The following is a 13,299-nucleotide window of genomic DNA, read 5'->3' as shown; positions in this document are numbered from 1 at the left end:
TGCCTCCAGGTCCCCTCAAGACTCCTCTCTCCAAGCTCCGCTCCACCACCAGTGACCGGGCCCGGGGGAAGACCTACCTGAGCTTCGTTCGAGCCGATCATTCAAGCTCACTGCGATTCTCAGCACGCACGTCTTCCGCCGGTGCCCGAGCGCCAAATTCTCGGTCCAATAGAATTGCCTAACTGCTGTTTCTCTCTCTCTGTGTGAGTCTCTACAGATTGAACAAATATTTATTCAGATTAATGAAACTTTGATTCTAGAAGAAAACACAAGTTACGTGACTATCTGTGGAAATAGAAACTGAAACTAACTTTGCTCTTCTCCAGGTCAGGCTCCATTTTGAGCGGAGGATGGAAATAACGCGCTGACTTGTTAACAGAGGTTAGTGTTGCCGCTCCGTGTCTCTCTCGGCTTTCTAGAGTCTTTCTAACCGATGATCTGTTGGTGTGGAGCTATAATGAACTTCTCAGATTTAATCTAAATAAACTGACAACTTAATTAACTTTTTTTCAGTTCATCAGTGTTCTTGTTGCAGTGACTCTCTGTGAATCCTCTGGTGATTTAACCTAGAAACCAGAACAAAAATATTGTAAACTAGTTTCTGTACCTTGTAAGCGAAGAGGCTGTGATGGGTAACTGGATCTTTTTTGACCCATATTTGCAATATCTTTGTAATAAAAAGTTTTCAGCACTTCATATTCCAGGTATTCCTCAAAAAACATGTTACTGATCAGGGGCGCGTTAAAGGGGTGAAAAGTGATGACGATTTTAGGGGGCCTGACCAGCAGGGGGCCCTCCACAACTTAATTATTTATATTTTGTTCATAGACATAATAAAAAATCAGGGTCTTGTCACATACAAAATTAATCATATTGTATTTTCAAAGATTGTTTTTAGCAGTAAAAGTTTAATGTTACCCCTCCAAGACCAAAAAAAGTTTTTGCCCTGAACCCCCCTGGATCTGCATGAGATGGTTCGTTCCTGTTTGGAGCTCTTAACAGTGATGTATGCAGCTATAGTCAGTAGAAGCTGCAGCTGAACACAGCGGCGACTGTGGCAGTTACTACGCTGCTAAGAAAAGTTATAAAATCATGTTTTCAGAAACAAAATAGAGAGACGGAGAGAGAGAAAAAGGCAAGAGTTTTTCCCAGTTTTTCTCCAAGAGAGGTGGGTAGACTGTGTGATTATCAACCATTTAGTATAATTAGCTTAGCTACAAACTACCGTTTGCCTCCATTCCACTAGCATTTAATGAATTAAGGAAAAAAAAAATCAACATATTTATATATTTAACTTGTTCCTTGTACCTTTTACCACTTAATAGATGAGTGAGTGAGCAGAAGCTCTAAAACACGTCCCTCCTGATCTGTCCTCTCCTGAGTGAATTTAAAGCTGCAGTATGTAACTTTTATATAAATATTTTTTTTCACATATTTTTTAAACTTGTCATTATGTTGTGAAAGTATGGTATGAGAGGTAATCTGTGAAAAATCTATTTCCTCTGCTTTCTCCCAGTGCTAGAAACAACCAGTCAGAGGCAGGAGAGTTTTAGTGCTGTCAATCACAATCTCATGTGGTGCTGCTCATCCTTCCTCCCCTTTGATTTGTGCCGTGCTGCAGATGGCATAGCACAGAACTGTGCAAATTCAAACTGTGAATGCTCAGTTTAGTTAGTGATAGGTATTTTCTCAAACCTACATAAAAAAGAAAGAACCACAGACAACGTATATGAGTTTTCAACCAAACTTCTGCAGAAGGAGAAGACACAGTGAACTGCTTCTCCAAGCCACTCACCATGTGTTCTGAAAATCTTCAGTTTGTTTGTCTCTTTCATTAGCAAGAAGGGTGTGAAAAGGAATGGAGGGGGTGAAACCCCACATCCTATCTTCACAGTAGGATGTGGATTCAGAAACAAAGAAGGGGGACACAGAAATTTAATTAACACACAGATAGGTTTACAGCTCAGGAGTATCCCAGGAAGATCTAAGTCTCCATCGGTAAAAACATGCTTGAGATTAAGGAAGATTTAATTGTGTCTCCAGTTTCAACAAATTTGAACACTAAACTTCTAAATAGAAAAACAACTAATAACATAAAATTACAAATGTAAGAATGATAACAAACATAATTCTAACATTTCCCTCCTGTTTAACATTCTTGCATAAAAGAATACAAACACATGCTTTAAAAATGAATTATAAAAGAAACAGTAGAAAACCAAATGCAATTTGTCTTTCATCACAAACACCACTTGTTTTCACATTTTCGGTGTAGGAATCATTCAGCAAATGAATTCATCTGTTTATTGATTACAGAACTTCATAATCAGAAAACAAGTCGTCTTCATTTGTGTCATGGGTTATTTTCACCAGCTGATAGCTGATCACAGCAGTGTTAATTGTCTTTAGCATCATGCTTCGAAGGCATGGAAAAATGCAACTTGTGAACAGGCAAAAAAGAATCAAAACACCCAGAATAGGTGTTCCAAGCTTCAACAGTAAATTCCACCATGGTCCGGAAGTGAGCCAAGAAAGAAAGTCAAAAGGAGATGATCCTTGTGTTCCACTTTCCACATAATGTTTAAGTTCCTCCAGTTCATGGAGAGCGTCAGAAATAGTTCCACCAGTTCCTGTTTCATCAGGGATGAACGTGCAGCACGCTGGCCAATGATTTTACAACACGGTTTTGCAGAACCATGTTTCTCAGTTCAATCAGCTCTCTCATGGTGCCGTTGGCTGTGTGCTGTTGATGAGTTGCAGTAATCCATATCTGTTGATTTCCACGTGACTTCGAATCTCACCTACTCCGACTCATGGAAACATGCTTTGCATAAACCTTTCTCCGCCGCCCCAAATCTTGAATTCCCAAGGAACTCCAGTGTCTGTAGTGAGGCCTCCTCAGCGTTTGACCTCCGGCATAACTGCACGCTTGGAGCGGGCAGCCAGAACGTGTTGTCCTTTCCTGATGAATGCAATCGGGCTGATTAGGGGGACCAAAGCACACAGTCCTCCCCAATATCGTGGCATGACCATGTAATCTCCATTTCCACACAGGAAGTACCAGTCTGCCATCACCCGTGACCCATAGTCTCCTGGCACTATGGCGCTGCACACTGTTGTCTCCTATCGTCCTCTTGTCTGATGTGTGATGTTGAAACTCCTCTCCTGAAGCAAGTTGTCGCAGTCTGGGTTGTCCTTCCAGACTTTGCTGCCTGGGGTCGCCCTCTGACCCCTGCAGGCGATGCAGTTGATGTAATCTGGTGTCGTTTTGCAGTAGGTGTAAACTTTGTTACACAGGTTCCAAGGTAACATCCCAAGAGGAACGTGTCCGTGGTTGTACACACAGCTCCTCAGAGATCCAGGTTTAGCTCCTGCTAAAGAAATGGTCTCTGGTATTTTCCATGCGGTTTGTGGAAACGGTGGAAACGGAAGTACGTCACCCTTAAATGAACAGTTCATAGATCCAAAAAGTCCTTTTGCGGCATCTCCTGTCCGAAGTAGAACAGAATAGTCCTTTTTGCACCATTTGCATCCCTTTGGCATGGGGATGCTGAGTCGTGGTTGTGTGTTCAGGCCATAGAGACACATCTGTTTGTCATCAGTGATGTTCCCTGGGCACAGACATGAGTTTTGTGTGGCGATTGGCAGCTGCGCACACACATAGCAGTTCACCTCGTTCTCCTCGTGAGCAGTCCTGTTCATCAGCTGCCACCACAGGTTGGTGCTGTAGTCATGTGGGTGGAAAGTGAGGCCACTTCCTCTTCCAAACATCAGACATGCTGCAGTCACAGCGCAGTAGAAGATCCATCTGGCATATAGAGTCCCCATTGCTGCTTGGCGTGCAGAGATGTCAAAACCCCCAAACTAAAGAGTGAGGATCTGTCGAGTTTCTTCACTGGCGTTGAGACGAACCACCCTATTGGTCAGGAACCCCTTTGAAGCCAGCCTTCCCCCCACTCGGGATTAGGGATCCAACACTCTCTGCAGCTTGCAGTGACTGAGATGTATCCAGCTGGGTCTTTCAGCAATCTTTACAGCTGTTGGTGTGGTTATCAGCACCTGGAATGGTCCTTCCCAGCGTGGGCTGGCCCAATTCTTTCTTTTGATGACTTTTATGTAGACCCAATCTCCTGGCTGAATGGGGGTGGTTTCCTGTAGAGGAGGACAGTCAGACGGCAGTAAATTTGCATTTAACACCTCTTTCTGTTTCAGGATCCTGATCATATAATCTGCCAAAATTTGTTCTTCATCTGCGTTCTGTAAGTCAGGAACAAACAGAGGCAATCTGTAAGCTCTCCCATGAATTATTTCAAAAGGTGTTAAACCATCTGCTGTTGGGGTGATTCTCATATAGAGCTTCACCAAGTCCAAACAATCTGGTCAGGGTCGGCCAGTGTCTGGCTGTCTCCTTTAACGGACAATTAAAAGAAAAAAAAAAGTCACGTCCCGGTTGTTTCCCGAGAGAGCCTTACACACGTGGGATTGTCAGGTTCTTTAAATCCAAAATTGTTTGACTATTGTTTAACAATAGTCAGACTCTTTGACTCTGAGATATTTTTATTGGCGAGACATCAAACTTTGAGGTCTGGATCAAAAAATTCAACATTTTGATAACTTTTAATCCTCCAAGGTTTGTAAGGCATACTGTATAGAACTGTTTGTCAAAGTTCAGTTTATGTGACATGTCAAAAAAGACCTTTGACCCAACCTCCAATAATTTATTTCCTGTCTTGAAGGCTTTGCATACCAAGTTACAAATATCTACGTACATTATGCTGTTTAGACTGGGTTACCTTTAGGGTTGTAGAGTTTTTGGCCCCTTTTAAAATCTGCTGAGTTCTCCAGTTTGGTCCCAGACAGCAGCTTCAGTGAAAACAATCAGGACTTGGTTTGTTTCAACATGATGAAACTCTGTCAGTCCAGATTCATCCCCCCTTTTGTGTCTTTATTTTTGCTGCTGCTGCTCATCATCACTCAGAGGAAGACGGCAGAGACAGTGAGGACAACTGGTCACCTGAAAACCAAATACCTGAGCAGGAGCCCAGACACATTTCTGGAGGAGCTTTAATCAGCTGATGGTAGTAGTAGCAGCAACACAATACTGTCCTACGGCAACAAACAGGATTTAAAGATGTTTTCATTTCAGCCTGAAGGAAATCTTATCCTAAAATGACTGACGATCCTTAACAGGAACATATAAACATTTGGTAAGTTGGTGTTTATTTCAGATTTTCTGCAAGGATCAAGTCAAGTTTCATAAAAACATCTTTTAGTTTTAAGAATGAAAGAAATGTTTTTTTGATGGTGTGTTGATGATTATCAAGAGATTTAAATGAGTATTTTCCATCTCTAATCCAGTAATTTTTAGATTCAGTTCCATCTTCCAAAAAGACCAAAATAAACTATTCATGAAATAAAGTCTGAAACATAATAAATCTTCATGTTTTCCAGGTAAAAGATGGCGCAGCAGCAGGAAGTGGATTTCGGTAAGTGATCAGAAGCAGAAATGAAGAATCTTAAAGGATCAAACTGACCAATCACAGCCTGTGTTGCTGCCATGTGATGAAGCTCAGCCTCAGTGTTTCTTTACTGTTTTCATGCTTCCTGTTCAGTGAAGCTCTGGTGGAAACATTGTGAGTTTCTGTGAAACCTGAAGGTAAAAACTGAACTCAGATGGAAACTAAAAGGAACCGAAGTGAAGAACAGGCCAGCCCAGGCCAGGCCAATTATTAATAAACATCATTTATTAATAATTTATTATCTCAGACTTGCTGTGTCTTTTATTCCAACATTTGGTGACAGAGATAATAAAGTTTAGAGATGGTGATTATAAACTTGTTGATGATGGTAAAGGTAGATGACAGCGATTAAATTCGTCACAATATTCACCAATAATATCATAATTTCCTGTTTTCCTAAAATAGTGCAGCTCCATATTTAGAAGGTGTTTCTTTTATTGCTCTTCCTGCAGTGAGGAAAGAAAGTGATGAACCAGAAGCTTCATTTGGTCTCATGTAGACAGAATCAGTGGTCGTCACTCAGATATGAGGCAGAAACACAACAGCAGGTTTAGACCTGAGGATCAACAGACTCTGAATCTCTGGATGGAGCAACAATAGTTGATCTTAGTGATTATAGCGGCTAAAATCCTATATTTACTTACTGGTTGCTGATGTTCCTGGTGGGAGTTGGTTTTACGTGCGCTCAATGAAGATTCGTTACGCTGATTTGGCTTATAATCGTAGAGTCATTTATTTTCAGTCCTATATCCATTGTCTTGCCTTTTCTATTTAGAACCACTTAAATCCAAACCAAGCAAAGTAGAAAGCCTCTTACCATTAGCAACAGAATCACTCTGAGCCTTAAATAACACCATCCCCTTCCTACTGTACTCAGAACTCAAATGAAATACGCCCCCTAGTGGCAATAAACACAGGAAAAGATAAATGTCACATTTACAGTCACATTTTTCTCTCAAATATCAGTTTGATTGAATCCTGTTTCTGTCTCTGATTTCTCCCTGCAGAGAAAAAACTTTTAGATGTTCGCTCTGAGTTTGTGAAGAGAGTGTCTGAGGAAATCCTGAATCAGCTCCTCGATGACCTGGAATCAGATGGTGTCTTTAATCTTTTGGAGAAACAGGCGATACTTGAAGGGAACCCAATCACATCAAAAAAGGCCCGGGAGACCATTGATGCCGTGAGGATGAAAGGACCGAGAGTCAGTGAAATCATGATCAAACGTCTTCACCACAGAGATCCCACTCTGTCCAATCTGCTGGGTTTGTCCTCTTTGTCTCCTGCCAAAGGTGAGACACACAGTTAAGTAAAGTTGCTTTTACAGCCTCTACTGTCTTGGATTAAACTCTGAACTAGAACTGCCTTAAGGTTCATTTGACATATAAAAACTGAACAAATTCATAACCTCACAATAAACTGGTTCATGCAGATGAAACATTTCCTGCTAAGATCCCTTCTTCCAGAACCGATCTCCGATTCTTGGTGCCACCTTGTGGCATTTAGCATGTTTAACATGTTTAGTATGTTCCTCAGAGCAGGAGAACATGTATCTATACATCAGGCTGATATGCAGTGGCAGCTCCAGAATTTCTTTTTCTACAGGTGCTAATGGGGAGCTAAGCATTTTACTGAAGGTGCTATGTCGGATCTTTTCTCTATAGTTATTGTTAAGAATGGAAAATCCTAACCGATGAATCAAAATTAGTACTGACACATGAAGCATAAAATCAGCCAACAAAATCATTAAGACTTTACTTGTTTTATTCACTTTAGTTATCAACACACATGCATTAGTATTGTTATTTTTCAGACTGATTTGCATTTATTTGACACTTAGACATCAACACAAAAAGCCTTCAGTCATTAGCCAGATTGCTTCCAGATAATAATACATTGTTTAGGTTAAAACAGCATTCATGACAACTACGACACTTAATCATTCGAAACGCCATGATGTAGATCGGAAGTATTGAACTGAGTGGCTAAAGTTGTTTTAGCCACTGAGAATAAACAATAAACTGAGAAAGTTGTCTTTCTCAGTTTAATCATAGTTTCTACTTGATGGAATCAAGTTAATTCGTCTGTGAACGTAGCACACCTGGTTGGGGCTCATAGACGGTCTTACAGATTAACTGGTGGCTAAATTAACTGGTGGTGGCAGCTGGGAAAGACAGATGTTTCTGTGGGTGTGACTTTTTAGGAGCCCTTTACCGAACCAGGAAATGAACAATGCGATAAGCTTAAAAAACTATAAATCTTTGCAAAAATACTATCCGATTCCTTAAGACACCCATTATGATCTCGGGAATAACTAATTAGACTTTTATTGGTCTAACATGGTATGTTGCCTTTTTTTTTTTTTACATTAATCTGCAAAATCACCAAAACATGTAAAATATGCAGAACTTGTCCTGACTTATGTGTTGCTTCAGAGGTTGAAACTTGTCAAAGGAAGATCAAAATAGATCTCGAGATGGCATGAACAGATCTCAAAGCTAAAATTAATCCCTGAAAGCCGACATAAATGTTGAAGAGCCATGGGATTAAAAATAAAATGTTTAAAAAGATCAACTTGCTATGTTGTTTTTATTTGTTGTTTTATATCATTTATTACTAATTTATTATCACAGACTTGCTGTGTCTTTTATTCCAACATTTGGTGACAGAGATAATAAAGTTTAGAGATGGTGATTATAAACTTGTTGATGATGGTAAAGGTAGATGACAGCGGTTACATTTACATCTCCCTCATATTGTATGATATTTCAAATAGATATCCACAGAAACTATGGCGAAATCTTTTTAAACACTGTTTTTGTAATGTGCTATAGTTTATCTCCTAGTTCACTTACAGAAGACATGGCTACCACAGATCTATGTTTCAGTGTCATTTCTTCATTATTGTTGATATTTTTTCTCGTAATTTAACTAAACATCTTTATTCTTCTCATCAAGTGACTCTAATACTCAACCATATGAGACATCACTGAAAAAACAATTGTCATATATACTTTTACATCAGAAACAGGTTAAAATCTTCACTCAAACTAAGATTCTGAAAGTGTCACCAGTTAATCCAGGTTTGCTTCTTAAAGCGCGGGGTGTCCGTTAGATGAGAATCAATGACAGGTGGGAACATTGGAGTTCAGTCAGCTGATATAGTTTAGTGGATAAAACAGCACTTACAGAACTCAGCGGCCGCTGGCCGTTCGTAAATAGTGTAGCACTCGCTACACTATTTGGAATAAAGTGGTCCAAAATGTGAAATGGATGACTATTTCACATTTTGGACCACTTTATTTTATTGTCTAAAAAATTATATTTACTTGCTGCCAACATTTTGGTGGTAATATTGTTTCACAGGTTTGCCAGGCAAACTTTTAACTGTAAGGATATTGTGAAATTACTAAATTGTACAGCTTTGCTTCTGCAGCCAATTTAAGATGCAAATGAAATGTGGCTTCCATTAAGTGAGCAAAGAATTAGATTTTGTGATATCAGAACTGTTTACATTTATTGATGTGTTTGCAGAGCATGTCAGTCAATATAAGACCAAGAAGATGTAAAATAATTGTCATTACTCTAACAATGCTGGGCGGTAGTACAAATTCTAACAGTTCAGCACAGTCTCCTCTTGAAGTGTGGTATATTTTGGTGGCCTTTTAATACAATCTTAAATATTCCTTCACATACAAAGAATTATTATTGTTTTGAAGAGATCATAGTCATTTTCTAATTTGTTTATTTACGTTTGTGGGGTTTTGAACAAAAAACAACATAGCCACCTAATTTTTTACAAATACCTGCATTGAGGACCCTGTTTGGCTGTCACTAGTTAATCTTAATGCGGCTTGTTCTGTTTTTAATTTTATTTCCCTTCGTCAACAGCTTGCAAACTGTTTCCCAGTAGAGAACACGCAGATGAATACTGTAGATATGGCTCATAATCTGTTTGTGGTATCTGACAGTAATTTAGGAACGTTTATTATTATAATTTTGGCTTGTCAGTATAGATGTCACCACTGACAACAACATTGGCTGTTAACTTTATATCATTTAGGTGAGATTTTATTGCAGTAAAACTTATTGATATTGCTTGATATTCCTTTCTATTTGGACAAGTAAACACCAAAAGCAACACCATCAGATATGTGATTTAAATTTGATTAAATACGACACAAACTTCACTGTTTAGCGACGCTTACTGAGGATCGTGTCGCTTAAAAAAGTTGAGAAACAGTGTGGTCGCATTGCAGGACCTGAGCCAAAAACAAACACTACAGGTACTTGAGAGTCAATTCCAATGTCTTTCTGGTCAGTGCTGGTCAGAAAATCTATCCATTTTATATTACATTTACAAATCTATCCGGTTTACATTGCGGCTATTCATGAGTTGGAATTAATTTATTCTGGCGAACTTGAATGTGAATGGGATTGTACTCATTGATGTGGTTATGCTCAAATGCGGTGTTTTCTAAGCGCATTGAACGCTGCTCTGTTGAAACTTGTTTTGAAACATAATTTTCACATGCAACATTAAACATATTTGCTTCAAATGGGATTTAAAGGAAAGTTTTGCAAACGGTTTTGTCACACAAGTAGCATTTTTTAACAGGCATCAACACAGCCACCTATTTAGAAACATCTGCGTTAATTTAGCCACCAGTTAATCTATAACACCGGCGGTATTTACAGAAGCCTGAAACAGCTAGCTTAGAAACCGACCCGTATCTCTTCCCGCTTGATGTGTTGATCAAATTACTGACTTTGCCTGAATTCACACCACATGATTTATGTCACTGTCATAAACATAGTGACATATGTCTCTATGTCACTATGTTCTGCTGATATGTAAAACCAACATATCTATAGCGTTCAGATCTCCTCATTAATAATGCTATTTAAACCCACAACAATATAGTCTTAAAAACAACAAAAAAATAAATACAATTAAAATGAATAAACACAATGTATTGATGGAGTTTGGAGCTAAATAATTGCATACTGCATATGTCTGAAGTGTCTTTGGTTATCACCTTTGGTGTTTTTTAACTGTGATCTTCATGCCACGGTGTCCTGGATGCTTTTTAGAATAATAATGAAAAACAAAAACCATTTTCATAATGCTAACCACCGTAAACCTGTTTAATATATTAAAGGGGAAAACACCATCAGCATAGCTAAAGTGCTGTTAAAAAATACATGAAAAAAGCGGAAGATGATAAATTTGTTTTAATTTACAATTAATCATCTTTCAGTGTTTAACTCACAATTTTAATATCGAAAAAATATTTTGATCAGATGGTTACAGCAAACAGCTTGAGTTAGAAATTGAGGCTCTTTGCAGCATAAACTCTCAAAGCAGTAGAAAAAAACAAGTTTCTGTCCTCGTCATTTACACATCATTTTCTGGATTTTCTACTATTTCAAGCAGTTATGAAAAAGTAACTAATCAGATTACTAATCATTCCTTGAAAAAGTAATTTAGTTGGATTACTTGATTTAGAAAGTAACTTAGTTATATTAAAAGTAACTCAAGTTACTTTCAGCAGCTGCTAACAACAACGCTCCACCACTTGTGGAAATTTGCCAATACGTGTAATCGTAAGCTATTTTATAATGGTAACATCGACAATGTTGAACTGAAGGGGAGATTGTTTAATTGTTACAACAGTGCGAAAACAAAACAAAAAAAAACGTTTGCATTTATTGTGTGTTCCTCTACTGTCTGAAAAGCTCTAAATGGAGCTGTCTCTGCTTATTTCCAAGCCCAAATGAGTAACTTCACTTTCAAAAACAAGCCCAAAAAACCACAACCGGCGACTCATTAAGTTTACAAGCAACTTTAGAAAAAAAACAAGCCCAAATCTGACTTGGCGACAGAAGCTCAAATTAGTTTCTGTTTTTCCACCAACAAAATGCACATCTCCCTCCATTGTTTACATTTCTGTCGCTGCTGCTGTCGCATAGAAGCAGCGGTTGTTCTCCAAGATGCACAGAGGAAATAAAATTAAACTACAAAAGAAAATGGTAACGCACATTGATTTAGATAAGTAACTTTAATCCGATTACTTGATTTGAAATAGTAACACCTTAGATTACAGTAGAGAAATCACTGATTTCAACACTTCAAAGTGAAAAGGCTGAATGTCACTCAATACGCAAAAATTACTGATGTGGATGGGAGAAGTTTGTACTTAGCACCTAGCCTACGTCATTTACCAGGAATAGATTGCAGCATAAACATGCCGACTACCAAGTGACAAAATTTGGTTTAAATTTTTCACAAAAAAAAAACTAAACATCCTGCAGTATATTTATTGCTATTTTTACATCTGAACTAAATGTTTCTCAGTCTATTGTTGCAACTAATCGTGAATTGCTTCATGGTTGCATGTGTTGTTGGTTTGCCTGTAACATGATTTCATCTCAGCTCCTGCTGCCTTTCTTTCACCTTCAACCATAAACTAGTAACTGGACAGGTGTACCTAATAAAGTGGCCAGTTTGGTTCTTTGTTTCCAGCCTGCAGACATTACTCAAAGAGGACGCCATTTTAAATTAAACACGCTGATAAAACTCTCATACTCGAAGGTCAGAGGTCGCTCTGTGGGAAAAGTCTGATTAACTGAAACCTTCAACAGGAGAAAAATAAGAAAGCGCTTTAATGAGAAAAACTAATTTAATCATGTTTGTGCAGCAAGTACCTGGTTTTTAGTTTTTTTTTCCTTGAAGTTTTAGCTTATGTATTTATTTACTTTTTTTATCCATTCCCTCAGTGAGCGCAAGATTAAGTTAGCAGAAAATCACAAATTAAATCTCAAAATTTCTCCTTCCTCAGAAACCGAAGTTGTGCTAACTTTCATTTTTAGATAAGAGTTTTTAAGTTATTGATTTTTTTCTTCTTCATAAAAGTTTGTATCTAAATCCCCTCCGAGAACATCAAAAATAATTGTATACCCTGTATTTAGATGAACTGTCTCCTCTTGTGTGTGTCTCTTTTTTTTCAGATTTTCATATTCGGTGTCAACATGACCATAAACAGTCTGTGAAGACGATGTTCCAAAGTTTCTGTGAAGGCCTCAATGAACATGGAAATCAAACCTTTCTGAACCAGATCTACACAGAGCTCCACATCACAGAGGGGTTAACTAGAGAGGTCAACCAGGAACATGAGGTCAGACAGATTGAAACAGCATCCAGGAATCAAGAAACAATCAGGAGAGAAGACATCTTTAAACCTGGAAGTGATAAACCAATCAGAAGAGTGATGACCATGGGAGTGGCTGGCATTGGGAAAACACTGTTAACACAGAAGTTCACTCTGGACTGGGCTGAAGGCAAAACCAACCAGAACATCCAGTTCATATTTCCATTCACTTTCAGAGAGCTGAATAACTTGAAAAAGAAAAAGTTCAGCTTGGTGGAACTGATTCATGACCACTTCACTAAAACCAGAGGAATCAGCAACTTTGAAACGTTCCAGGTTCTGTTCATCTTTGATGGTCTGGATGAAAGTCGACTTAGTCTGGACTTTCACAAGACTAAAATGTTTACTGACCCTTCAAAGTCCACCTCACTGGATGTTCTGCTGACAAACCTCATCAGGGGGAAACTGCTTCCCTCTGCTCTACTCTGGATAACCACACGACCTGCAGCAGCCAATCAGATCCCTGCTGATTGTGTCGGCATGGTAACATAGGTCAGAGGGTTCACTGATCCCCAGAAGGAGGAGTACTTCAAAAAGAGATTCAGATATGATGGAGAGAAGGCCAGCAGGAT

At 38.7% G+C, this 13,299-nt stretch overlaps 1 protein-coding gene and 1 long non-coding RNA gene across 4 annotated transcripts; one reads left to right on the top strand and one right to left on the bottom strand.

Annotated features, from left to right (window-relative positions):
- Positions 1–6: 6 nt before the first annotated feature.
- LOC103132735 (protein NLRC3-like) lies at positions 7–13,293 on the top strand. Of its 3 annotated transcripts, XM_007544530.2 has the most exons (7): positions 7–203; positions 327–381; positions 4,979–5,078; positions 5,147–5,207; positions 5,452–5,486; positions 6,527–6,808; positions 12,528–13,293. In XM_007544530.2, the coding sequence occupies exons 5-7, from the start codon at positions 5,459–5,461 to the stop codon at positions 13,217–13,219; spliced, it is 1,002 nt and encodes a 333-aa protein (XP_007544592.1). In that variant the 5' UTR covers positions 7–203; positions 327–381; positions 4,979–5,078; positions 5,147–5,207; positions 5,452–5,458; the 3' UTR covers positions 13,220–13,293. The 3 variants fall into 3 exon arrangements, with proteins under 3 accessions (XP_007544592.1, XP_016523047.1, XP_007544594.1); XM_016667561.1 differs by having other exon boundaries at positions 4,979–5,207; XM_007544532.2 differs by lacking the exons at positions 7–203; positions 327–381; positions 4,979–5,078; positions 5,147–5,207 and having other exon boundaries at positions 5,368–5,486.
- Positions 1,740–4,376, bottom strand: LOC107835221 (uncharacterized). The gene is made up of 2 exons (XR_001661048.1): positions 3,051–4,376; positions 1,740–2,980 (listed from the first exon to the last, which is right to left on the bottom strand). It is a non-coding gene; the product is annotated as an uncharacterized LOC107835221 (long non-coding RNA).
- Positions 13,294–13,299: the final 6 nt, after the last annotated feature.

The sequence above is a fragment of the Poecilia formosa genome, unplaced genomic scaffold (genome assembly GCF_000485575.1).
Source record: "Poecilia formosa unplaced genomic scaffold, Poecilia_formosa-5.1.2 Scaffold1262, whole genome shotgun sequence".
NCBI classification, from domain to species: Eukaryota; Metazoa; Chordata; class Actinopteri; order Cyprinodontiformes; family Poeciliidae; genus Poecilia; species Poecilia formosa.
The sequence above is the reverse complement of the archived record's forward strand: the minus strand, read 5'-3'. Positions and strand labels throughout refer to the sequence as shown.